Source organism: Felis catus, chromosome A2 (assembly GCF_018350175.1).
Source record: "Felis catus isolate Fca126 chromosome A2, F.catus_Fca126_mat1.0, whole genome shotgun sequence".
NCBI classification, from domain to species: Eukaryota; Metazoa; Chordata; class Mammalia; order Carnivora; family Felidae; genus Felis; species Felis catus.
Genome location: NC_058369.1, coordinates 166,173,098 through 166,199,445, shown reverse-complemented (window position 1 = coordinate 166,199,445; position 26,348 = coordinate 166,173,098). Strand labels below are relative to the sequence as shown.

The window sequence follows — 26,348 nt, the reverse complement described above, 5'->3', positions numbered from 1 at the left end:
GTTGGTTTGGGGCTTTTGACATATTTGAGTGGTCCTGTCCTTCCGTCCGTACCCCGCTGCGACAGGTGCGGTTTTTATTTGCCGCCCACCAGGCTCTTGGGGACAGGCATCCGTGGCTGGGGCTCAGTAAGTACCTTGAGACACGTGACGCTTTGCACACTTCCTAAGCAGAGATGGTGGAGGATAAGCAAGAAAAGAGCTATCCGAGTGGTAAAATAATGTTTTATTCCATGGATGAACAAACGCTAGTATGCCACATGCTCACTCCCCTCCTGCCAGATCTCGCGGCCACAGCTGGCTTCCCCTGTCGGACCCAGTCGGCTTTGCAGTCGGTCAAGCCCGCTGAGAATAGCGAAAGCACGCTCACGTAGCACTCACAGCGGTCCGGCTGCTCACGCGTCGGGTCCTTTTCGCCAGTGACGACGTCTCACCCGGAAAAAATCCGGTGACGGAGACCCTCCAATGGCGCTAACTGCAACTGACATCGCAGACTCACGGGGACGAGACCCACGCCCTCAAACACCGAGAAGCGACGCGGACAAATCTCTGCCGACGGCATGTCAAGGACCCCCCCGGCAGGACCGGATGCTGGAGAGATCGGTACTGCCGTTCAGGTGGTCGACGAGCTCCGAGGGAAACAAGAGCGATCGATGCATTTCCGACTGGCACTGGTGGGGAGCGCGGGTCAGCCACAGAGCGGCGGCATGCAGGCGAAATGAGGTGGCGGAGGGCCGGGCCCGATCCCGTCTTTATATACAACGAAATGAAATAGACACCGGGAGCACCGGGGGTTCGTCCCGTCGGAGGGTGTGTGACACGTGGACAGGCTGCTGGCGCACGGTGGCGGGGCCACCGAGCCGTCCCCGGGGCGGGAGGCCACCGCCCGCGCCCACGCTTCCCAGGCCTGTCCCCTGAACACGCGCACAGACCTGGGGATGGAGTCCACCCTTAGTCTTTTTACCTTTTTTTTAACCAAATGCCATCTGAAAAGCCTTGACAAGGTATCAGGGGGAAAAAGGCTACAAGACATACGTGGATAGTGCGAGTCTGAGCCAAATCCCAATGCAGCTTCGTGGGAAAGAAGTTTTATTTAGGATTTTTTTTTTTTTTTTTTTTAGTATAGTACTGGATGTTCGTTCCCCTCAGGTTTTTGAAATTTCTGCACAAAGTCTCAAGACAATCTTGAGGAGAGAGCAGTTCGTTGCTTCTGATGTGTTTCTTTATCCAAACAAGTGCAAAGCCTACACGGGGACCGAAGAACAGAAAGCAAACAAAGCCAAGAAAGAACACAAAGAAGGAGAGACACAAAGAAGGAGAGACAGCCCGTGACCCGAGACAGTGCCAGGTAAAAACCATAGAAAAATACGAATTAATTCCGTAAGGTTAACCATTAGCGAAGCTACGGGAACACCGGGTTCAGCCCTGACAACGCCGGATCTCCGAATTACAGAAAGGAGCGAGCCGATCTATGAACAAGTACTGCTAAAATAATTGTGCTATAGTCGTTTCCATGGCGTGGGTGTATCAGACAGGGTGGAAAACTGCTCATGTGGACGCGGCCGCTGGCCAGGGCGGGTCTTTGCGCTACTGCGGGAGAGCTGGGATTTAAGGGCCGGTTTCTGCATTGCTGTCCGTCCTTCGTTCCTTGGGGAGGGGCCGGGGGATGCACCGGTCACCGTGGGGCCAGGAGGAGGCGATGCTGCTGTGGCGGCGGCGGCGATGATGCGTCTCGGCCTGGGAAGGAGCTGGTTTCTGAAGCAAAACCGCCTTCGGGACACATGCTATGGAAATCACACTTGCTGCCCCGGCCCCGGCCTCTGCGGGAGAGGGGGGCGGGGTCCCGGCCGCACACTGTTCCAGGGGGAGCCCCCGCCGTGCTCAGGGCTGGCTCTGGCTCCGGCTCCCGGGTCAGTCCTCCTCCTCCTCTTCTTTCGCTGTGGCTGCGGGGAGTTTGTCCTGAATCCGGAAGCACTCCACAAAGAAGTTGATGATGGACCGGTACAGGTGCTGGTGCAGGGAGGCGCTGTGGAAGTAATGGCTTTCGTCGGGGTAGATCTGCGGGGAAGGCGGGGACAGGTTACTCGCCGCTGGGGTGGCCGCTCCCCCCCCACCCAAACCCAGCACGGCCCGGGCACCACATGCGGCTTGGAGTCGGCCCGAGCAATGGATTTCCTCAACCCCTCCAGTGCTGGCGTCAGGGCACTCAGGGCACCGGGTGCCTAAATTAGACCACGCTTTGGTCACCAGACTCGGTGCCGTCTGTGCCATCCGTCTGGTTTGCATTTGCAGCAAGGACGGATCGGAGGTCCGGGACCACAGAGGCTCCGGCCCAGGGCCCCAGGGCCCAGGATCCCCAAAGACACGGGAAGTGTTCTGTGCTCTCTCTACAACCCTCACAGGCCGGATCCTGCTGCTGTGTTCTGGGGCCCGGCCACCCGCGTTTGGCTCGCCCTCTGACCGTGGGCAGGTAACCTTCCTGGGCCTCAGTTTCCAGCTGTGTTACGTGGAGATGATTACCGTGACCGAATCCGGCTCATATCGTTTTGTGAGGATTAAACGTTATGCTCCCTGAAGCATTTAGAACGAGGCCAGGACACGGGGAACGTGAAGAAGACGATGTGAATGGCCGTCCCCGTATCCTAGAGGCGCCACACCATTTCCACGCAAAGGCACCTGTTCCGGCAGGGACTCAAAGCCAAGTCTCGCTGACCTGGAAGCCCACTTTCTTCCCGTGACACCTGCTGCCTCCCGCATTCTGAATCCTGTCTTCCTCTGTGTCTCTGGAGGCGGGCATTCACCGTAACTTTAGAGTAGTTATTACTGATGGGAGTGAGCTATTATGTATACGGTAGAATGTCTGTGGTACAGAAGGACACAGAGCAGGAGGCACGTCTCTTCCTACCCAGGTCCCCAGTCCCTGTGCCCTTTTCTGGAGTTGCTTACTGTTGCAAATTCACTGAGGATCTGTGAAAATCTCTGCTGTGCCTGCAGGCCCGGCGCTGGGCGTGGATCCCTTTCGCTGTCTCGAGTGTGGTCTACAATGCATATTGCTCAAAAGCTTGCCGATCTCGCTTAGTCTGCCTCTTGGGCGAGCGATCCACACCCGCACACGGAGACTGACCCTGTAACCCACCACGGCTGCACTAGGTGCGTAAAATGTATTTACACCCCGGCAGCTATCAAACTCACTACGATCTGAACACTTGCAAAGTGAGCTCAGAGGTCACATTAACCAAGTCCTCTCTTCCCCCTTCAGCAGCTCAGGCCAAGCCCCCTCCTTGCAGGGACACACGCGTCCCTCCAACAAGACAGCGATGCCAGAAGGCCAGGGGCTTGGAGACAGAAGGCAGGCAGCGGTTGGTGCTGGGGCCGGTGCTGTCTGAGGGCTGATGGGTGCTTAGGGGAGGAAATCTCCCATTGATCCCTGGACCTGAAAAGACCATCGGGGTCTTTTTTGCCAAAGGGAACCCCTGGTCAAGAAGGAAACGGAAGATGTTTCCAGAAGCAGCACTGTGCATTGCTGGAAAAAGCCCAGCCTTGAGCTGCTGGGCCACTACTGGATGCCAGGGAAAACGAGGCTGTGAGTACGTTTCATGGAAGGGTAGCAGTCTAACGACTGCTCAGCCACAGATGATTCTGGAACATTCCTCCAGAATTTAGTTAACGTGTGGTACTGTCCGGCAGGAGGCCAGTGAGAGAAGCTTCAGGACCTGCACGTGTAAAGCCCCCCAAGGCCCCCAGGATGCTGCTCTGGTCAACACTGGGACAACAGTCCCACTGTCACCCACCAGGGACACCACCAGCCTCACCGTGGCGGTGTGGTGGCTGTCCTGACCTTGCTCACCGCGGGACTGGGGTGGGGGGTGCTACAGGGGTTTTGCACACAGCTCGAGTGTAGAACCGAGCCATCAGCATCAATTAGTGGAGAAAATAAGCACGCGCTAACTCGTCTGGCCCGACGTGCCCCGGCCTGTCTCTGACAGCGCGACACGGGTGCGTCTGCAGACACGGGATGACTGGAATACCAATCAGTTCCTTTTCCACGAGAAGAATGTGTCTCTCCAAGCGTGGAACAGAGTGGGTGTGCGAATACTGTACCTGTAAGCTGTAATTAGCCTTCCCCTTAATTAGCTGTGTAATGAGTTCCGCCGTGTGCTGGAAATGGATTTTTTCTGTTAAAGAAAACAAAAAAGAGGACAGTACGGGTTAAACCCAGCACACCATCAGGGGCGATGCAGGGAATGAGCGTCCCCGGTCCTCACCGTCAGCGGTTGCATGAATGATTAGAAACTGCTGCTCCTCCAGGGCTGACACTCGATGAGCCACCTTGGTCATCTGCACAGGCAGGGCAAGGGGACAGAGTTAGCGGGCCTCACCGCAGCCAGCGAGGTGTTCGTCCCGGGAGAAGCGGGGGCTTCGCAGGGGAGGGGAGCGCACGGAGCGTCCCAGAAGCCTCCTTGCATGAGCTCCTCTTAGGGGGAGGAAGGGGTGGAAGAGAAGAGGGCACAGGAGAGCTCCCTTCCGCCCACGGCAGGTGGCCCCAGAGGGCCACCATCTCAGCCGGTGCCACTGGGAGATGACACCCCGGCCAGAGAGTCCCGTGGTCCACGCGCAAACCCCAGCTTTGAAGCCAGGTCCTCCGGGCAACAGAAGTCCGGCCTCCCCCTCACGCCCCCCTCACCCCGCTGAAGAAACACCCAGGTGACACCTGCACTGAGTCACTTCGGTGGCTATGGCCTGGCAGGTGGTATCAGAGAACTTGTCTGTAGCCCAACCAGGGGCTTATCTCCTCAAAGCAGAACCAGCCTTGGATGAAGGGACCGGCAGTCACCCGTGCTGACGACCGTGGATCCCGGGACAGACCCTCTGTCCGTCCGAAGACTTTCCTAACTCCCCTCCTTGCTTCTCGGGTGCCAGAAAGGGAAAGCGGACAGACCCGGGAGAGGCCCCGCTCACCAGGGTTCATGGCCGGTGGAAGGTTTTCTCAGAGCGAGTTTGGTGGGGGAGATGGGGAGCCCAGCAGGCCCGGGCAGGGAGCGTGGGTCCCAGAACTGGGCCGGGGGCCAGAGGGGCGCGAGAGAGGATTTCCGGAGGGGCGGCCCGAGCTTGCCCGATTCCCCATCCTGCCCACATGTACCTCGTATGCCCTATTGTCAAGTCCGTGGAGGCCCAGGTACCTCTCGGAGAACGCAGATGCTGGAAACGAGAAGAGGGGGGCAGGGTTACCCGAGGGGAGCCGGTGCCGAGCCCCTCGATGCGGGGACGCCCTTGGCAGGGGGCTGGCGTAGGGAGGGTGGGCTCACCCACACTTTCAGGGCAAACGTTTGTTTCTAAAACACCGCCTCAGCCTGCGGGGCTTCACGCAGGTAATCAGACAGCACCCCGGTAACATTCGAGTGTCTTAGAGTTGGTGGCCGGCTTTTAAGCAATACAGCAAAACCTCAACCGTGTGAAACAGTGACTCTGAAACCCCGTGAGCAGGATAACCCCTCACTTTGTTTCAAATACAGGAAAGGCTACAGATCCCGAAGAGCAGACTGCCATCAGGATTTGCTCTTTTTCTGTTTTTGTTTTGTTTGGTTTTAAACACTAGGCATGTCTGCGTCCGGTCCTGGGCGAGGGTCTGACGTCTGCCTGTCGGCAAAGTCAGGCTGGAGGAAGCACCAAACACTTCTGCAGGGGGCAGGGGGGATCTTTCGTTTTCTTTTTAATGTTGACTTGACAGTGTTGTTTCTTTACTGTTTGTTTATTTTTGAGAGAAAGAATGTGTATGAGTGGGGGCGGGGCAGAGAGAGAAGGAGACACAGAATCCGAAGCAGGCTCCAGGCTCCGAGCTGTCGGCACAGAGCCCGACGCGGGGCTCGAACCCACAAACAGTGAGATCATGACCTGAGCCGAAGTCGGACGCTTCACCGACTGAGCCACCCAGGCGTCACAGGGACACCCTTAATTAAGTGGAGACGGCACTGGAGGATTCCCCCACCTGGGGCTGTGACCTAATCAAGGCGCAGGATGGTACATTTATGTGCATCCGAGTCAGGCACCTTTGAACCCGCATGATTAAAAAAATTAAGAAAGTCTCACTGAGTTGAAAAAAATCTGAAATACGTTACATGTATTCCCATGGGAAAACGAATTTTAAATTACTACGTGTTTGAAGGAGGGGAGTGCTGGGACTACAAGTTCAAGCTGGCATTAGAGCACTTTGTCAACGTGTCTTTTGTGAGCCTTTCGGCTGCAGGAGTCAGAGGTCCTCACGGTCCACGGGGTCCCGGGTGCTGAGATGGGGCACCGGGGAGGGGTCGGCCAGGGGACCCCTGGGTGGGTCTCGAGCTCCTGGTCTCGTGTGTCAGGAACGTGACTTACCGGTCTCAGGGGGTTGACCGGTTTCATCCAAACAAGTGACTGGAAGCCCTCCCTCCCCTTCCCAGGCTTCTGTCCAGGTTTCTCATTAGCCCGGGTCGCCTCCCACCCACCGTGGGTGCATGAAGCAAGGGAGGCAGGGGAAGTGTGGCGGGACGGGAGGCATGGGGCCGTGCGGGGGCCTCGTCGTGTCAAGACCATTACCGTAGAGCTTGAAGTCTGTTATTGGAGAGAGAGCAGAGCCACAGGTGAAAAGCTGACCCTGGTTTTCACCCTTCGCTGGGAGTATGTAAGTGCTCAGGTACCCGCCGTAGTCCTGCGAGAGACAGAAAGGGGGACAAGTGGGCAACGTGTCGAGGATTCCGTCACGACAACAGCCTCCGACGTAGGTCAGCGACTCAGCGGCCACTGTCATGTAGTTTCTGCCAAAAAGCAAAAAAGGATGAGAGGCAAACACCTTGCCAGTTAGATATTGCATGAGGCACTCCTCCCGTCTGTGGGCCTGGGGTCGTGGGAGCCACGTGACGGGAGCTGTGGTCGCGGGTCAGGAGCTGCGTGTGAGGTTCTCGTCAGGCCCCTTCAGAACCAGCATATTCCTGCAGTGCCTCGTGCTGCCTTCCCGACTCCAGCGGACCCAGCCACGTGAGGTGACCATCAGGGGCCAACAAGGAGCCTGTGTCAAAGGGCCCGGGGGCTGGTCGGCCAGAGTGCCCGGCTCAGGGCCGACAGGGGGCACGGCAGGTCCTTCTTGTCCCACAGTCCCTCTACCTTGGGGCTGGCACGCAAGGCCCCTGCTTGAACGCAGGCCTTCCGGGGAGAGTGAAACGTCACATGCTATCTGCCACGGGCACCTTCAAAGCTGCTTGGTTCAGATGTGCTCTGTCTCCAGATCCCAGGGGAGTGGGACACAGATGAGATGCTGTGATGAGTGGTGGTGGGAAGGGACAGGGGCGCGGGCTCGAGACAGCCAGGTATGTTAAGGATATGGGGGCTGCTAACCGTGTTGTGTGGGCGTATGTGTGTGTGTAGGGAGTATGTGTGTGTGTCTGTGTATGTGCGTGACTGTGTGTGCATGAGTGTGTGCATAAGTGTACACGGGGGGGTCTGTGTGTTCTGTATGGGAAGGCGTGTGTGTGGGGGTGTGGGTGTATGTGTTGTGCATGTGGGTGTGTGGGTGTGTGAATGTGTGTGTGTTGGGTGGGAGGATCGAGTGTGAAGGAGCCATACACCTGACAGAGACTCTGTGTGTAGCCCGTGCTGTGCCAAACTCACTGTAGAATTAACCGTTATGACCTATACGCTTGTTACATTATAACTTAATAGCGTTCCTTCAACACAACACGAATGTCTTATCTTAATGACAGTAAAAGTGTCTTTTTGGTTTCTGGTTAATAATTTTCATTGTCAGTGGAACCTAGAAGTCCTTAAAGTCATTCTGCCATTTGTTTTCAAAAAAAGCGTGGACTGACAACACCAAATGCTGGTGAGGACGTGGAACAGGGAACCTTCACTCACTGCCGGCTGGGATGCCACACAGGGCAGCCACTTTAGAAGGCAGCGTGGGGATTTCTTACAAAAGTAAACACACTTTTTACCCTGTGATCCAGCAATCGTGCTCCTTGGTATTTATTCAAAGGAGGGGAAAACTTTTATCCGCACAAAAACCTGCACGTGGAGGGTTCCCTCAGCTTCATTCATAATTGCCAAAACTCGCAAGTCGGTGAACGGACCAATGGGCTGTGGTACGTGGCTATTACTCCGTGCAGAGAAGTAACGAGCTATGGGGCCCTGAGAAGAGCCTTAAACGCGTACTGCTCAGTGAAAGAAGCCCGTCTCAAGAGGCTGTGTGAGTGTTTGAGGAGGAGCAAGCACTGAACAGAGACAGGCCCAGGCCGGGGGCCGTGACCCGGCAGGCAGTCCGTAGGGCAGCAACTTTCCCGGGTGGGTGCGGGTGGGTGATAGATGCCGACGCCCAGAGTTACGCTTACAGATGATCCGACTGGCTCTGAGCCCCTCTCGGGCAGTGAGTGGGTCTCCGCCAGCATAGAATGAAGCTCCAGAACGCTGCGCCTGAGAGAGAAGCCCCTGGGCCCTCCCCTTTACCGCCTCACCTCTGGTGGTGCCAGCGGGGGTGTGGGAGGGGTGTCTGGGGTCACCCGCCCAGTGGTGCCACGTCTCAACTGTACACTGGCCCCACAGAACGCTGGGCATGGAAGGTCCGGAGGCGATGACATTAGAGGTAGTCCTGTGATTACCGATTACCGTTCGAGTCTCCACCTGCACTGTGGTCACTGAGGTGCTCCCCGAGGGCCTGTGCTCTGAGTGTCCCCTTGGAGGGGCGATGGATCTGTGTCTATCCATCTGTGCCTGTGCCTGGCGAAGTCTAAGGCTCATGGATCCAGGCTGTCTAAGAATGGGGGGGGGGCGTGCGCCCAAGTGATACTAGGTGGCCCCCCACAGACCTGCCTTGCAGCCCCGGGGCCTGCACAGCACCAGCTGGGCCACCCTGAGGAACGTGAACTGCCTACTCCTTCCACGTCAGCTAACCTGACTAGTGCACATAAAGATACGCGGAAATAAAGGCTCCTGCGTTCCCTCGTTTCCTGGGGCACCACATCAGGCACCATGGCGGGCTTGCATAAGAAAAGTAACTAGAAACCTAATGAATCTGGCTTTTTTTTCTTTCCTTCTAGATAACAGAGAGAGTGAAACTCTAATAAATAAGGTGGCCAAATGGTGGCTCCCCTTGCTGGAATCGCAAAGCGTCCAACCTCTTGCTCTTAAAAAAACGTAACTGCTCTCATAGCACCGGCCGAGAGACGTTCTGAGCAAATCACACTGGGCCTGGGTGATGACAGTGCTCTCGATGGGATGGGTGCTGGGCACAGGCTCACCTTCCCAAACACGGCCACACGCGCCTTATCGATGTACTGTTCCTTCAGCATCATCCTGCAAGGCCAAAGAAGAGAGGGCTGAGTGACTGTGCACCTGCATGGTGGCCCAGAGCCGTGCTTTCCCACCATTTCAGGCACGAAGACCCCCCCCCCTCCCCATGTAGATCAAAGGAAGTATTGGAATTCGAAGGTAATTGTTGCTTTTCTCTATTCAGCACACAGGTAGCTTGCCCATGTTAGAAACCGCAAAGTGCCCTCACAGGAGCTGGCCAGGTGTGTAAAACTTGCCGACCGAGAGCCAGGAATGCAAAGCAGCTGATGCCGACCCGGAGACCAGGCCCTGCGGGGTCCCTGTCCTCTGCTCCAGTCTGCCCCTCGCTTGGACCATGTGGCTTCTAGCCACCCCGGACTCTGGGCGCGTCCTGCGGGGTTGGCCTGGAGAACAGACACTCTGGTTCTGTGCTTGGAGTCACGGTGCTGGGCTCCCAATCCACCTGCAATGTCCTTTGTCCCCAACTCCCGGGTGGGGGTCCCTGTCTTGCACCTGCTTGGTGGCAGACTCAGCCCTGCCTTGTGCTTCCTGCCTTGCCCGGCACTGTCCGGGTCCTGCCTTGCCCTCGCCAGAGTCTCACTGCTCTCCCCGGTCATCCCTTTTCCCCACAAGATGACGGGAATCTTTCTGGTTTCCGGGCCCTAATTCAGCAGCGGGAGTCCTGCTACCTGCTGGCATGTGACCGGCTGCTTTCCGGATCTCTGCAAGTTGCTTCCTTCCACACATACACCCCGCTGCCAGAGCCCCTCCCTGCCCTGCTCCTTCTGTTTCTATCTGCTTCTTGCGGATTATTCCTTTGTTTCTGTTTTCTGTGTTCTGCTGGCAGGCTGGAGCCACCCCATCCCTGATAACTGCCCTTCTCAGCCTGAAGGGTGTCTAAAACTCTGGGTACCAGCCCTCAGAGACAATTCTTTTTTTTCCTTAAGATGACTCCCCCACCCCGCGTCCCAGGACAAGGCCAGTCCTCCGTGGTCAGCACCGCGCTTCCATGGCCAACGTCCAAGGTAAATGGACACAAGTTCCTGGGGGCTGAGGGCCCAGCTTGAAGCAGCAATGTCCCCGGCTTTTCCGACGGAGGAAGGTGGCGAAAACAGCTGAAGCTGGTCCTTGAGACGACCAGCCCCACAGGAGCAGAAAAGAGAAGAAAACCGGAGTGGACAGGTTACGAATGTGTCTCAGCATTTGAACAGAAATACTAACAGCGTGAGCAGGATCCGGGAACAAGGGAGAGATGCGACAAGTAGGTCCACAGAAAGTTACTCAAGTGAGAGAAAAGGCAACACACCTCAACTGTGATGTTCCAGCCCTGGGGACTTACAGCACTTTAATAAACTTGCTTTTGAAAAATGTTGTGCGGGTGTCATAGGGTAGCCCTGTAGATCTCCAATCACCTCTGCCAGACTCGGGATGTGGAGGTCCACATGTATGCATGCACACACACACACACTGGGTCGTGGGCTGCAGAGTTCTGCCCACGTATCTGGACCCAGCAGGGACATTTCTGCAAGTTCCCTGACTTCCTCCTGGAGACCCAAACCCTGGATTTTCAGACGTGCATTTGGGCACACGTGAGATGCTCTGGCTCAGCCAGCTTTCACAACCAGCCTGCCGGGGGGCCCCACGAGGATGCTGCCCCACGGCTGGATGTCCAGATCACACTTGCTGGGATCCACGTGGCAGTCTGTGGGGACCACGGAGTGTGGCGTGGGCGATGTGCACCACAAAGGGCTCCATTCCAACTTGGAAAACATCTTGGATTTCCTTTCTCAGCTCTGCTTCCAAGTCCACAGGCGGGCCAGGGTCTGGCAATCCCTTCACCGAATTACCTGGCCACTCACTTCTTGATCTAAATGCCAGAAACCTTGGTAACGATCCTCATTTTTCTGGAGTCTTCCAAGAGTGGTTGTTTTTCCAATACCAAATATTTTTATTATCTTGTGCTTCTATTTTCACTAACCAACCAAGCAAATCCCATGTGATGATTTTTTTATGGTGAAAAATTTGCAGTAGAACTGCAAATTAAGGAGAGCCCGATTTCACATGCAGGTAGCGCTTTTTTTATTACTGGGGTTGTCTGAGGCCTCGTGAAAAGCAGAGGCAGAACCCATCAGGGTGCTTTCTTTTTTTAAAAAAAAATTTTAACATTTATTTATTTCTGAGAGACAGAGAGAGAGAGGGAGACACAGAATCCGAAGCAGGCTCCAGGCTCTGAGCTGTCCGCACAGAGTCTGATGCGGGGCTCGAACTCACAAATGGCGAGATCATGACGTGAGCCGAAGTGGGACGCTTAACCGACTGAGCCACCTAGGCGCCCCATGGGTGTCTTTCTTAATGGAGCGTGTTCTGAGTCTGGTTCCTTGCTGATTTGCAGAGGCCCAGGGGGGATGGGCTCCAGCCCTCAAGATGCATCGTCTCCTGGGGGAGGGCGGACTAACACGGTGACAAGGCAGCAGCACTGATGATATGGCATGATGGGACGTCCGTCCGTTGTGTGGTGTGGTCACTGCTGAAGGAGCCTAGCGCAGCGAGGGGGACCCGAGGGGGAGCCGTGCGCTGGTCAGGGTGGGTGGGAACCGTGTGGATGGGAGAACACCTGGGAGATGGCGGCATGGGGTCCTGGGTGAGCGGGGCTGTTTGTGGGGCGGTGTGGAACTTCGGGGGGGACAGGGTACAAGTTTGCACCCTGCGTGCCGTCCCTCCTCCCTTGAGAGAACCAGCCCCGAGGGGGCTGCCGACCACCGGCGGTCACATCTTCTGACCCTCCGTGGCGTCCACAGCATCCCAACCCGGGGACTGAGTGCGGCAGGGGCCCTACGGCCACGCCCGGCTGCCTGGCATGGGATCCTGCCCTGTCTCGGCGATGGGCTCCCGCCATGCTGGTGGGGACTCTCAGAGCCTCGCTGCCACCGGAAGCCCCCGGACCCTCTTTGTCCTCCAAGCCCCTCCCCTTTCCACGGTGTCAGACTCCACCGCAGTCTGGTGGCCACCCCGGCATCCTTCGCAAACAGCCCGGCCGACACCGTCTGCTAAGTCCACGCTGGCACCCTTCTTGGGGACCCCAACTGACACAGGTGCCACGGTCCACACGGCTGCCTCGGAGTGGGGGAAGGCCCCAGCCAGAGCCTGGATCTGGCAAGAAAGAGGGGGCAACAGTGGCGGAAGGGGGGAGAAACATGGCCAGCGCCTTCTTCCAGCTCGGTGCGACAGGCGGGGGCTCCTGACTCCGGCTCCGAGGCAGGGCGCCCTGCCCACCTCCGCGTGCACTCGCTGACCAGCCTGGGGACTCTGCCTCGAAACGCCTCCCAGGCGCACCCTACCCTTGCCACCTGGCGGTCCCCAAAGCACCCACTCACGGACGCCGTGGTCCTGCCCAGTCGGCCGGGACCGTGCCCTCCCGGTGGGTCTGTCCTTGACCCCCCATGGGCCACAGCTTGGGCACTGATAGCCGGGGGCAGTCGCCCCGCCTGCTGGGCTGGTCTCTGGGGGCCACGAGGCCACACCCACGTAGCAGCCAGGGCTGGGGAAGGTTCCTCGTCTCCCCACCCTCTTCCTTCTTCGTCCCCACGGGCGTCTCCTCCTTTCCGCTTCCCCTCGATCACTGTCCACGGGGCTCCGCTGAGCTCGGTGCCTCCGAGGATGAGCCCTACGAACAGCCACAATGGCTCCCGTGTCCTCTGGCGTCTAGTGGGTTCTCCCAGTGGGGGGCGGGGGCGGGCAGGGGGCACGGCCCCCGTCAGGTGCTCCCTCCTCGTGGCCGAGGTTCTCTTCTGGGCCGGTAGCTGCTCCTGCTGTGGCTACCGCAGCCTCACTGGCTGTCCCTGACCCTGCCCGCGCCCCCGCAAACTGCATGGTGACCCGTCTGCCCCCCCGTAACGACTCAGTTTGAGCGCCAGGACGCTGACCCACGCGACTTGCTGCACCGCTGCCAGAGTCACGGTTCCGAACAACAAAGCTGACCCTGCCACCTCCTTGCTGAAAACCCCTCTCGCGGAACTGCTCCTACAGGGCAAGCAGCAGCTCCTCAGGACCACGTGGGAGGGATCTCACAATCCAGCCCTGTCCTACCTCCCCCACGGCCCACGCACTCTGTGGTGTTCTGGTGCTCAGCGTGCCCCGAAGAGCAGTGCCTTTGCATTGCCTCGGGTCTTCGCTCACGATGTGTTCTCCCCTGGGAATGTGTATCTCCCGCGTTCGGCCTGACAGATCCCTAGTAATCCTTTGAGGTCTTGCCCACAGGCCACCTCCTCCCAGAAGCCCCTGAGGCAGGGCTGTTTGCTTCTGTAGCCTGTGCTGCCAGCGTGAGTGTGGTTCCGCCCTGTGCCGCACGGCTGCCCTCTCCCCTAACGCAGCGGCCGGGCCTGGGAGGGGATCCGCTCGCGTCGGCTGCGAGGACAGCTGCTGACCCAGTGGGGCTCCAGGACAAGACACGAGGTGGACGAAGACGGGAGAACCACAGAAGGGGTGGGCCAGCCTCAGGGTCTCTCAGACTTCTGATACCACGGGGTGATTGCTCTCTGAAATGAAAATACAGACCCGGACCGCACACAGAGCTTGCAGAATTCTCCCCGGTGTGGGCGAACCCTGGGCCTCGGCTTCCTGCGTGTCTCAAGGTGGCTGTAAGGTTTTCATCAGTTCGTGTATTCCGGTGCTGGGAAGCTTGGTCTGTCGGTTGACATGCTGTCTTTCCGGAACGGGTTCTGCCTTGGTTTTTGAACAGATGGCCGGATCAATTCCTTACTTTTGAAAATGCCTAGAGTGTGAAACAGCCTTTTTGCTCTCTGGTCCCTGTGCTCAGAGGGGAGAGGCTAGACACGGCCAGGCGCCTGCAGGGGTGCGGGCCGCGGGTGTGCCTGAAGGACACTGCGTCCTTCCTTCCGGGGCCCCTGGAGCCAGAGGCCCTGCTACCATCCGAGAGGGCTGCTGACAAAGTCCCGCCGCGCCCCTTCCCTTTTCCGGAGGGGCCTCCCTCGGTGGACACCTGCTGGCTGGCCCCGCCCCCACTGATCTGCCCCTCCCACACAGAACCCACGTGGCTGTCCACCCTCCTTCCCCCGCTGGCAGGGATGGGGGGACCCTTTAGGTCTCAGGGTGACGGCCCACACCTGTCTCTCGCCGGTGCCGGGTTCTGGACCAGGCAGGGGCACGTAAGGAGAGGTTGGCTGGGGGTTTCTGGGGAGGCTCCTCCCTTCCTTTCTGGAAATTTCTGGAGATGGCTCGCTCCCCAACCTCTTGGAGGCGAACGGAGAGGCCCGGAATGAGGTGCTCCTGGTAGCCATGCTGTGGGCACGAGGAGAGTCACTCCAGGTGATGCCCTCCTGGCCAGCTGAGCAGGGGGACGGGGAGAGCCGGGCTTTGAGTGGCATGGCCAGGTCTGTGTGTCCATCCGTCCCGAGGCCACCATCACTCTAGATTTCAGAGCCAATACAGTTCCTTATTTTTTTTAATTAAAAAATTTTTTTTTTTTACTGTTTATTTTTGAGGGACAGAGCACGAGCAGAGGAGGGGCAGAGAGAAGAAGACGCAGATTCCGAAGCAGGCTCCAGGCTCCGAGCTGTCAGCACAGAGCCTGACGCGTAGCTCAAACCCACGAACTGCAAGATCGTGACCCGAGCTGAAGTCCGACCCCACTGAGCCCCCGGGGGCCCCTAATGGCTCTTTATTTTTAAAGCTCGGTGGCTATGGTGTGCCTGCTCCCTGGCAAAAACATCCCGGAGGCGACCTCAGAAGCTTCCCCCTCTCTGCATTTTCCAACGGTCACTTACAGGGCCTTGGACACATCGCGTCCTGGGCTAGGGGGCGTCCTTACCCGCCCCTAGCAGGGGGCACCACTCACTCATCACTCACGTCCCAGTCACTCAAAAGTGATCCCACTGCTGCCGGCCACGGGCCACCAGCCTTCTCAGAGCCGAGAGAGATCCGAGATCCGTCTGGAAGAGTCTGGAAAGTGAACTGTCCAGACCGCGGAGCAGGAGGCCGGGAGGCGTGTGGGGGATGGGATGGCACCCCCGGTGAAAGTGTGTCAGCCTGCGCCCTGGACCCTCCACGGGGAGGAGCGCGGGGCCGCCCAAGTCCACGGCCCTCCCATCCACCCTCCTGCGTGGGAGCCAGCCTCAGCAGGACTGACGCACAGGCCCCTGAGTCCTTCCCGGGACAGCAGCGCACGCGGTCGCTGCGCTCTCGGGCCCTTCCCACTGTCCTTAGGGCGAGGAGGGGAGACGCTCCTGGGTCCTGTTCGCCCCCGCACCTACCGCCCACCTCCCCTGCCCTCCCCTGTCCTCCCCCGCCCTCCGAATGGTCTCTGAGCACCCCGCCACCCTGGGGGCCTCACCGCACGGCCTCCGTCTGGTCCTTCTCCTCCAGGGCGCCCAGCCGCCGCCCCACCTCGTGCAGGAGCTTGGTCCCCTGGAAGCCGCTGCCGCGGCCGTCGCACTTGAGCACCACGGCCCCGTGGCTGCTCACCATCACCGTCTCCCAGCTCACCTGGAACCGCTCGGCCACGCTCTGGCCCCCGGGGGTGCCGTCCCTGCAACACAGACCCTGCCTCACGCATGCGCTGTGGCCCGGCGCTCCTCCCCCTCCCCTGCGCTCTCTCCTCCTCCCCCCTCCCTTCCCCTCCCCGCTCCTGGGCTCCCCCCACCCTGCGCTTCGCACTCCTCTCCCCTCCCCTCCCCCCTGCGCGTCCCCCTCCCCTGGGCTCCCCCCTCTCCTCCCCTACACTCCTCTGAGGAGTGTATATGCAGGGGCGTGTGTACCTACGAGGTGTGTGTCTGGGGTGTGTGTGAGAGAGGCAGATGTGTGGTGTGGGCGTGTGGGAGAGGGGTGTGTGTGGCCGTGGGCAGCGTGCCAAGGCTGTGCAGACGGTGGGGTGGGTGACTGCGACACGGCACCAGATCGCGGGGTCCAGGCGGTGGGCACGTGTGTGAGGGCTGAGGCCCAAGGACAGGAGCGGCTGAGGAGCGCAGGGCTGATCAGGTCACTGGACCCGGGTGACCCCGCTCACTCCTAAAGCACCGCGGATGGCCCCACTCTCTCCCGGACTCTTTCCGGTCACCGCGGGGGCAGTGGCTCCAAGAGGCCAGGCCGGAGCCTCGTCAGCGTTCCCTGGTGCCCCTGCCTTGAAGGAACCCCGGGCGGGTGGGGACAGTGCTTCGTCTGGTGGCGTGCACAGGCCAGCCCCTGTCTAAGCCTCAGGGCAGCTGGGCAGCATCTGAGGTGCCCGTGAGAGCGTGCTGTCCCCGGTCAGGACCCCCTCAGCAGTGGTGACAGCGGCTCTCTGTTCTCCAGACCCCGCCAGAGGGCTCATTCACGCACAAACAAAACGTCTGAACTAACTCCTTGTTGGCAGAGGAGCGGCGTTCAAGGCAGCTTGCTGCTCAGGCCCTGCCACCTTGGTGCCAGCTGGGGAAGCCAGCGGGTCGGCCGTGCCCGCCCCCCGTCCCCTCACTTCTTGGGGGACCTGTGCCCGGGGGGGGGCAGTGCTCAGAAGGCCTCTGTCCTGTGACGTGCTGCCCGCCTGCGGGACCAACTTTGCTGTCCGTCTCTGGGCCTGGTCCTGGAGCAGGAGTGGATCAGGGCTCGGGGCTCGAGCCCCCCTTCCTCTACCAGGCGGCTCCCCGACTTGTGAGTGTGGCCTGCCACCTGCTGGCGGCCAGCCTGCCTTCAGTTTGCAGGTTGCAACCTCCTTTCTCGAGCTCGCCATCTCCTACGGGCGCGGTGGTTGTTTTCCGTGCTGTTACTGAGCCCCCCCCCGGCAAGGACCCCGAGAAAGAAAGAGGCGACAATACTCACACCACCAGGAGCAAGGGGTAGTGCGCCGTGTCGGTGAAGGTCGCGGGCTTGAGGATCTGAACGGGCAGGTCTAGGCAGGAACAGAGCACAGGGCCGCACGTTAGGGACAGCACAGACAGGGAAGGAAAGAGCCTTGGCCCCGGTGCCAGAAAGGCCCTCTGGAGGGGACATGGTGGGTCCCCACCCCGCCTCCCCGGGGCTGGCCCTGAGTTTTCTCTCCGTGCCTCTGGCCTGCTGAGTGACCTTGGGCAAATCACCCACAACCATCTTGAGGCTGAGTCTCTCCATCCGAAGCTTAAATTCAACCTCGCAAACAGAGCGAGCTGAAAACCAGAAAAGACCAAAACGCCATAAGCACTTGTTAAGAGACGAATTCTAGGCTGCGAGAAACGAACCCCCAAGGGTGACGTTCGTCAGTTAAGTGGGGACAGATACGGGGGAGCCATGGGGACGGGGACAAGATGAGCCCAGGGGGCCAGCGGTGAGGCCGGGGTGGCAGCCCAGAGGGACAGGCCGAGAGCCGGGGGATCCCTGCAGAGGCGGGGCTACAGGACAGTTGGAGGACAGCTGTGCGACCCCCTTTGGATCTTGTCCTGGGCAGCGAGGGACCCAGCGTGGGAGGGGGGAGGGTTGCCTTCCCACTTTCTTCTGCAACCCCCAAAACAAGCCTTCCTGCCCACGTTAGAAATTGTTTATTGATGTTAACTATGACCCAGATTAGCGATTACATTGGAATTAGTAGCTTTTTCAGTACAATTGCTACGGATACATCCCAGGCTCGGGGGGCGAGGGGGGGGGTCGGCTTAGCAGCCTGCTGTGACCGGGGCCTCATTACTGATTCTGGCTGAATGTTAATGGCTTGCAAATTAGATCAATGGCCCAGGGACCGGCCAAAAGGCGTCGGACTTTATCATTGCAATATCCATAAAACATGGTCTGGGCTGCTCTGGGCCAACGATAAGCCCGCAGGCCGACCTTGGCCACGACAGGCTGCATACAGCGCAGGGAGCCCTTCCCGAAGACGGATCGCTTCCCTCGGGAAAGCCTTCACCTCTGGTGCCATTAGGTGAAAAAAACAAAACATAACGAAACGAGACATGTCGGTAGGGCACATTTTTCAGATCTTTGGGGGGCCCCAAAGGGGTGACATTTAGGTGCCCTGCACCTAATGCATTTAGGTCCCTGCACACACCTGCCTTTCCAGCACCTGCACTCCTGTCTGCCACGGAAACTTCATGCTGGAGAGAAATCTCAAGTGGCAGGGTGGGAGAATTGATTGTTTCCGAGGGTCTTTTCTCTGCATTTCTGGAGGGGATGGCGTCCGCCCATCAGCGGACAGAACTACTGTGGCAGCAGCATGCGGACAGGCTTGAAGAAGGAGGGCGCTGGGCCCAGCAGAGAAGCAAACATGTAAAGGACCACGGTCTGGCCTCAGAGGCTGTGGTAGGAGGCAACGGGTGTGGGGAAACGCGAGGGAGTGTTCTGGAAAACTTGCTGACGGGGACGGGGGTTGGGGCAGGAGGCGGAAGTCTGGCCACGGAGGGCCACCGGGCCGGCTTCACAGAGTGTGGCACGTGCCAGGGCCCTGTGTGCGGCTGTCGTCGTGAGCCGTGGACACACAGCCCCATGTCCCCACACTGCACTGGGCCCTGCACGTTATGGAGCCTGTCTCGGGGTCTTCAGATGTAGACACAGAAGGGAGAGGGGGTCGGAGCAAACCTGGAGATGGCCGGTCCACTTACTCATCCATCCTCCCACTCCTCCCTCCCTCCATCCAGCATCTGTTAAAATCATCTTATCTTCTTGCCCTTTGGATCTTCCTCGCGGAAGGAAATGACAAAACTCTGCTGTTTACTTAAGGGTTCTCATGAGTTTCAGTGTCCAAGTAACTGGACTCCAGGGCCGGCGTGAAAAACGGAACGAGTCAAGGACGCCATCCGTGTGGGCAGGCCACATTTTCCCTTGACCTACTTCTTTGGAACAGGAGGGGCCACCGACAAGAATCTCTGTCGCAGAATACGCCGAACTGTCCAGAGTGGCTCTCTTTCTAGACCACGCTCCGACAGGGACGGGGCGGGATTTGTGACAAACAAGCCGTTACTGGTTGGTTACTCGGCTGAATCCATCAGGAGCTCACGACACTCTCAGGGCACACGCCCCACTTCAGGAGAGGCGTCCACTGTCGCCCGCGAGGCGCGGGGTTGCTTGATGTCCCAACGGCAGCCCGACAAGGGCTGCTGTGTTACAGGCTCGCCGTGTTCTTCCCGCCGGCATCTCGCTGGTTCTTAGGCTCGCCATCAGAGCTGGGGTTCCCGTGGCTCTTGTGGGTCCTCATACGCCGCCTGGACCCGGGCCCTTTCTGCTCCCTTCTTTTTAGCTCTACGATTTCCCCTGAGCCCTGATGGAGGCATCTGTGTCCTAGTCTCTCCGCGTCTGCGTCTTTTTCATTTATTGCTCCTCTCCCTCTCATGAATAAGCAGGCCTGAGCTCGGCCTGCTGGGCTTTCGGCTCCCTGGGCACCCAACGCTGTCCGTGGTTCCAGGGCTGAGTGTGTCCTGTGGCATCTGAGTGCATCTCATGGGCACCCAGGGGAAAACCAACTGGCAGGGAGACGGCGGGAATGACCCCCGGGCCTGTGGGAAGGGACCCCCGCGGCCCTAACCACATTTCTCGGCCAGGGCAAATCGCCACAGCCCCCGTTTGTGCTTCTCCTATTTGTTTCTTCTCCCATCTCTAGACCGTTCCTTATTTATTTCCTTCACCGTCTCCTTCATCAGAGGGGTCACCTTTGAGGTGTTTTATAAGGGAAGCCTCTGGACCCAGGGCTGGGGGGCAGGGATTTGAAGTACACCGTATTTCCCGACTCTCAGAGATGAATATGTAACCTCACATGCATCTCTAGCTATGTATAGAAAAGTTCTAACGTCATGTGACCCCACAGGGAAAGAACAGGATTGGGATGTTTTGGCACGTGGCCTCTGGATGGACGGAAGGTGCTTCCAAGTCAGGGGTCCCTCTGTGCCCATTGACCACCGGGACTCTCCCACGGGCTGGGAGTCCGGGTTGGCCTCCTGACTTACCCCACAGCGAGCGCCAGCTCGGGCTGCTCCCTGCCCTGGACCGCATGCTCTCCTGTGTGCCAACCTAAAGCCCGCTCCAAGGATCCCGTCCAAGCCCCACCTTCTTGGGAACCTTCCCATGATCCCAGTCCACTCTCATGCTCTGTTCTGAACTCGTGGGCCATTTGCTTTCTGCTCTAAAGGATGCAGCTCGACCACGTGTACTGTTTGGGTCAGGCTGATCTTGTTTCATGGGGGAGAGCCTTGGCTCCTGACCATAGGAGATCAGTCTGTTAGGTAGCTGTGTCTTCGCTAACAAGGGGGTACTTAATAATGCTCCGGGTCCACTGGCCTAGGTGATGAGCCATTGTCCCCCTGTAAGGGACTGGGTAGAGAAAGAGCTTCCAGTGATGGTCTGGACATCACTAATCAATCTCAATACTCTCCCATTGATCACTGGTGATCTTCTACTCCTCTTCAACCAAGAGCTCTAACAGTTACCATCAATCAGTCGAGTTTTCTCAAGAGAGGAGACCCATTTACCAACCTCAGAGGTGATGGGTAGATGGACCTGAATGAAGGACTCCGTGATACCTTCAAGGGGGAAATCTAAATCGTTTAAGAGAAGGGTGCCATCTCCCAGAGTAGGCAAGTCTGGAGGGGGATAGAGCTCAGGGGGAAAGACAGACGTATCTGGGGCATTTTGCGTGTGGGGTTTCCAAAGGTAAACATCTGGTGGGCAGTTAGGATGCCAGGGGCTGGCTGGGTTGACTAGGGAGCCATCCGAAGAGAGGAGGATTGAACCTATGGGGACCCCGCGTCCCCCCCTGGAGCTATGAGTGCAACCAGTGCTCTGGGGCTACAGTGCCTGGTGGGTTCCAGCACAGCATTGGAGCTCATAAAAGCCTACTGGATGCACGAACGGACAGTTCAGGACCAAGAAGGAAACAGAAAAGGCAGAGTTCTGGGTGCTTCTTGGGTTGTTACAACACATCAGTCCTCCATTACATTATTTCCCCCATTCTGAGGATACCCCCTTGGCCCATGATCAGCACTGACAGGTTAGATGATGAAGCAGAAAAATACCAAATGGAACAGGAAAGGAATCCCCACACGGAGGACGTTTTCTCTGGATGGTGTCATGACATGTCCCCCCCCCCCCCCCCAAAGGAGAGAATTGCAGCCTGGGACCTTATTTAAGTTGTCAGCCTCTTGAGGAGAGGCTTTTTTTTTTTTTAATTGCCAGAGAAGCATCTTGGTTCTCAGCACAATAGCTTGGTGCAGGATGCTTTCCCCCCATGAGCCCCGCCTGAATCCCTTCCTTGCTGGCTGGAATGCATTTCTAGCCATGAAGCCCAGCGAGTGTGGCGCAGGGGGGAGCCTCAGATGCACAGTAACCTACTGCTGATGGTTGGGCTGTTTCAGAGTAGATGTTTGCTTTCCTTGTAAAGAGGACAATGCAGGGGCGCCTGGGTGGCTCAGTCAGTTGAGTGAACGACTCTTGATTTTGTCTTAGGTCACGACCAAATGGTTCGTGGGATCGAGTCCCACGCTGGGCTCTGTGCTGAAGGTGCAGAGCCTGCTTGGGATCCTCTCTCTCCCTCTCTCTGCCCCTCCCCTGCTTGTGCGCATGCTCTCTTTCAAAATAAATAATAAACTTAAAAAAATGGGAGACAGTGCAGTACTTACTGTAATCGTCAACCTCGATCTTCCTGTATTCTACTTTCGGCATCTGTCGGTCATGTACGGCCTTCTTTACGTGTTCGTTTGTTTCTAGATCATAAATTTCTAAGCGAGAGAAAGGAAAATGACACAGTCAGACTCAGCAGTCATTTATGGAAGCCAAGTGTTGTCATGTGCATCAGACCACTAATTCCTACACTGGGCCTGGAGGTGATGATTACTATTTCTTTTGCACAGACTAGGAAACCGAGACATTAGATAACTTGCTCAAGATACAGCACAAGGTGGAGTGCCCAGTCTCAAGTCAGGAGCTTGGGTAGATGGAAGATTCCTCCCCCGTATTAGGCAACTCCTCCGCCCCCTATAAATCGTCTTTCTGCAAGGCATTTCTCACTCACACGCATAGGTCTGGGTATGTTTTATCCCAACACTGCTGGTTTTGGAAAACCAACATCACATACCTGTTAGGACAGATGAGTTTCCGAATATAGTGGCCACAATAACGGTGGGGAATAAATTTAAGAATTCCCTGAGCTTGCACCAAAACCTAACCTAAGCCTAACCTACCCTAAGCCTGGGTTAACAAGGCTTAGGGCAGAAAGCCGCCACAGGGCGAAAGCGCCCCCAGCGTAGAACAAGGGGTCGAGCAGAAAGCCACTTCCACAGGACGAAAGCGTCTGAGAACAGGTAGAAGTGGAAGGCCCCACAGCAGGGCAAAGATGTCCGGGGCTAACTAGCAAGAAAAATGCCTTGTTAACCCTGAGGTAGCATGCTCTCTCTGACTCAGTCCCTAGAAAAGTTCAGATAAACAGACACGGTGACTGATGCCTGCAGTAAACGGCCGTCTGCTCAGCGTCAGCATTTTGATTTGTATTGACCCTAACCCCTAACACTGCATACCTTTGAAACCCCCTTTCTCTCACACACAAGTTAACGATCACTGTTTTATTGTTTCTTTCCGCACGTCCATCACATTTGTAAGCCTTCTGATCCTAATAAATATGGAGCAAGGACCCTTACTTGGGGCTCTTGTCCCTCCCGGACATTAGCCTCTCTCGTATTCAATTCTGCGTCTGCTCTCTTGCTGGGCAAGACAGAACTCCAGACTCAAAGTCTGCAACAAATAACCAAGGAAAGAAAAGAGAGTAGAGGCTGGAGTATGCTCTTTATTAAAATTTTACAGGAAAGGTGGATTCAGAGCTCTCACCCTACTCATAATGTGGTCTGGCTTGGCACACCTTAATCTGGATGATCATATTAGCTGGCAGTGATACAGTGCAGCGAGACTGGCCCTTTCCCCTCCAAATTAGAGAGAGAGGGGTCAGTCCTATGCTGGCTCCTTACATGCACGTGCACCCAGTGGTATGTGTCCAGGTGCAAGGATGCTCTCATCAGCCCACTTCACTAATCTCCTCCTTCCTCCTACCCCACCATCTGCTCTGTAACAAAACCACCGGATTTGACTTCCTCCTTCCTCTCTTACTTTGAGCCTATACGTGGGGACACCTTGTGGCTCATTATGAAAGGAAATTTTGTCTGCAAGGAACTCCATCTTTGAAACATTCATGAGTATTTTAAAGAGTAAACTCACACCACATGCAATGCTACAAGGAACGGTGAACTGTCCCCATAGAAACTCCTTTTAAGAACAACAGACACCCTAAGTGACACCTTTAGCACGAAGGCACCTGGAGGCCAAATATCACCCAGAACCAGGAGTCTCCAGCACTGGGCAGTGTTATCTGTGAACAGCACAAGGCTACCAGTGGTGCTCAGGGATCCGGGGGATTCTTTGGGAACAGAAATGGCAAACGCCCTCAGGGGCCAGTGGAAAGGGACAGTTCCAGTTGCTGGACACATATTTGAAAATTCAGCTTTGATGGGGCGCCTGGGTGGCTCAGTCGGTTAAGCCTCTGACTTCGGCTCAGGTCATGATCTCATGGTTCGTGAGTTCGAGCCTCGCGTCGGGCTCCGTGCTGACAGCTCAGAGCCTGGAGCCTGCTTCCGATTCTGTGTCTCCCTCTCTCTCTTCCCCTCTACCACTCACCCTCTGTCTCTCTCTCTCTCAAAAATGAATAAGCATTAATTTAAAAAAAAGGAAAGAAGAAAATTCAGCTTTGATGTAAAGGTGAGGGGGGAAGTGGTAAAACTAAATTTTCAAACAGGTAGAGTTAAAGGTAAAAACCTCTTAAGTTGGACCAAGATTGTGAAAGATTCTGAACACCACATGCCAGCCAAGACACGGGGTCCTTCGTAGACAGCAAGTCGGGACACCTGAGTCTGCAAGGGACGTACAGGGAGGTCCAAGCACACCTGGCCTCAACTCGGAGACCCGGAGATGTGGCTGAGAGACGGCACGCTCTATCTTCTGGCCATGCACGCAAGTTAGGGAAGGAGCACAGCCCCAGGGTGGCAGGTGGCCCCGCTGCCCACCCCATGTCCACAGCCCGGACTCCTCAGAGAGCCGATGCAGCACTCAGGTTTTGCTGAGTCTAAATGCCCTCCTCCTGTTAAGAGTGTTGCAGGCACTCAGCGGAGAGGGATTGGTTTGTGAGATATTAACTATTTCTTATCCGTATCCTAGTCACAGCGATAGGGTGGGAAGTCTAGAAGGCAGTTCTGCAGGATAAGGAGAAAAGTAGCATTTTTCAAGTTCTTGGCTGCCACAGAACCTTTGCACTTGCTGTTCCCTCTGAAGAAACTTTCTTTGCTGGCTCCTCCTCCATCAGGTCAAACATCACCTCGTCAAGCAGAAGTCTATCTCAGGTACCCCTCTTCACACCAAGGGTAAGAGTTGTGGTCATCTGTCAGACTCTTTCCCACCTTCCAACTCCCCAGGCATCAGTGTTTGGGCCCATCCCAGGGACAAAACGCATGAGTTTCCAGTCACCTGAGTAGATGGGGAAATCCAGTTCATACTCCGGAAATGGCGCATCCCCACAGGAGCCAAGTCTGGGTTTCTCCCCAGGCTTTCTCCCTGTTCCCACATGGCCCCTTTCCATGGCCGCAAGAGGGTCTCTGCTGCAGAAGAAGCTGGGAGGGACTGGGAGGTCCTCCTGGGTGCTTCAGAAGCCTGAGGGCTTTCAGGGGTTCCCAGGGTTTCAGGCCTGTCGAGTGGTGAGAGTTGACACAATCGAAGCCTCTCCACCATTGTTCCCCGCATGAAACGACCCACGGTGAAACCAAAGCACACTTCCGTCGCACTGACGGGAAAGCGTATGGTACTAGATGGAGTCCCGGCGGATGCAGGTTAACACTGAGTTAATGCCGGGACCAGGATGGAATTCATGGACGCTGCCCCAGACCTGCACTCAGTGCAAGAGCCAGTGCACAGATCTTCTGGAAGCCTCAATCTTCAGGGAACCTGCCATCTTTCCCTCCCTGTGTGCCCACAAGATAAGCCCAGGTGGATACAGGTAAGGGACTAGGGGTGTGCAAATGTGGGCCAAGCTGGACGAGGGGAATTAGCAGGCACATGAGTAGACCGTCTTCACCAACAAGAACTAAGGCGGCTCACTGCCACCGAGAGGCAGCAGCACGCGTTTGCTTCCGGGGTGCAGGCGACAGCCTCGGCTGGGGAAGTTTGTTGGTGGCAAGGCCAACTGGACCACCAGAGTTCAAAACGCAAGAGGACCGAATGGAGCCTCTCAGTTTATCACGACACGCTCCTCCGTCCGTGGGCACGCGTTTGAATTCGGTCTTTCCGGCATCACTCAGCAATCTCCGATGCTGATCCTGAAGGAGAAATTTCGTGCTTAGGTTTGCAGAGCCATTTTCCTGCCCACCGAGCTCAGCTCGCCTGGAGCTAGAGAGAACACAGGCTCGCCTCCGGAACAGCCCGTCCGTTCCTGGACCCCGGAGCGCCGGCTTCGAGTGGGAGCGCGCAACGTTCTCATCGAGCACTGACTCTACAGACTGCGTTTGAATAGCTCGCCCTCTGTATTGAAATCCCACCCTTCACAGAGGCACCAAAGCAACAGACTATTAAATTTAGTTAAATATTAGATTTCTCATTTAATGATTGCCCACACAACTGGTTTTATCAGCAGAGAGCTGGCTGGCCCACAGGGGAGTTGAGTTAAGCCATTTTATTTGTTCCCATAATTGCATTCAAAGAAGGCAGGAGCTCAGCAGAGGAAATAAGAGAAGATTGGCATGTTCCCGGAGGACTCTTCTTTTGACTTCAGGGCCATGGGGACCTCCAGTCTGGAGCATACAAATGGCCACTCCTTAATTAAATGTGAGCCCCCTCTAATATTTGGTGGAATTAGCTATTATCAGATCTGGACACAGTGAGACCGCAGAAGCAAATGCCTGCTCATGGGGGCTGCCTCCCTGCCCGTGCCCCGGCGGGCGGATGGGGCATGGCCCGTGGGCGGTTCGCGGACTCTGTTGGTTCAGGGAAGCAGCGGGGGCATCACCGCTTGGCTGAATTTGGGGAAATGTGACCCGAATCTAACAGAAGCCAACAGGCGACTGACCTGATGACGAGGGAACAGCCCGCTCCCC

At 57.0% G+C, this 26,348-nt stretch overlaps 1 protein-coding gene across 5 annotated transcripts in view; it reads right to left on the bottom strand.

The window, feature by feature from the left end:
* Window positions 1–202: 202 nt before the first annotated feature.
* The window catches only part of DPP6 (dipeptidyl peptidase like 6), a 949,991-nt gene continuing 923,845 nt past the window's right edge, over window positions 203–26,348 (bottom strand). For all 5 annotated transcript variants that reach the window (XM_045053301.1, XM_045053300.1, XM_045053297.1 and 2 more), the window contains exons 18-26: window positions 21,846–21,944; window positions 17,098–17,167; window positions 15,638–15,832; window positions 9,258–9,312; window positions 6,568–6,679; window positions 5,138–5,196; window positions 4,263–4,335; window positions 4,099–4,172; window positions 203–2,055 (exon numbers count right to left, since the gene is read on the bottom strand). In XM_045053301.1, the coding sequence (XP_044909236.1) occupies window positions 1,909–2,055; window positions 4,099–4,172; window positions 4,263–4,335; window positions 5,138–5,196; window positions 6,568–6,679; window positions 9,258–9,312; window positions 15,638–15,832; window positions 17,098–17,167; window positions 21,846–21,944 (884 nt within the window). In that variant the 3' untranslated portion in view covers window positions 203–1,908. The remainder of the gene's footprint in view (window positions 2,056–4,098; window positions 4,173–4,262; window positions 4,336–5,137; window positions 5,197–6,567; window positions 6,680–9,257; window positions 9,313–15,637; window positions 15,833–17,097; window positions 17,168–21,845; window positions 21,945–26,348) is intronic.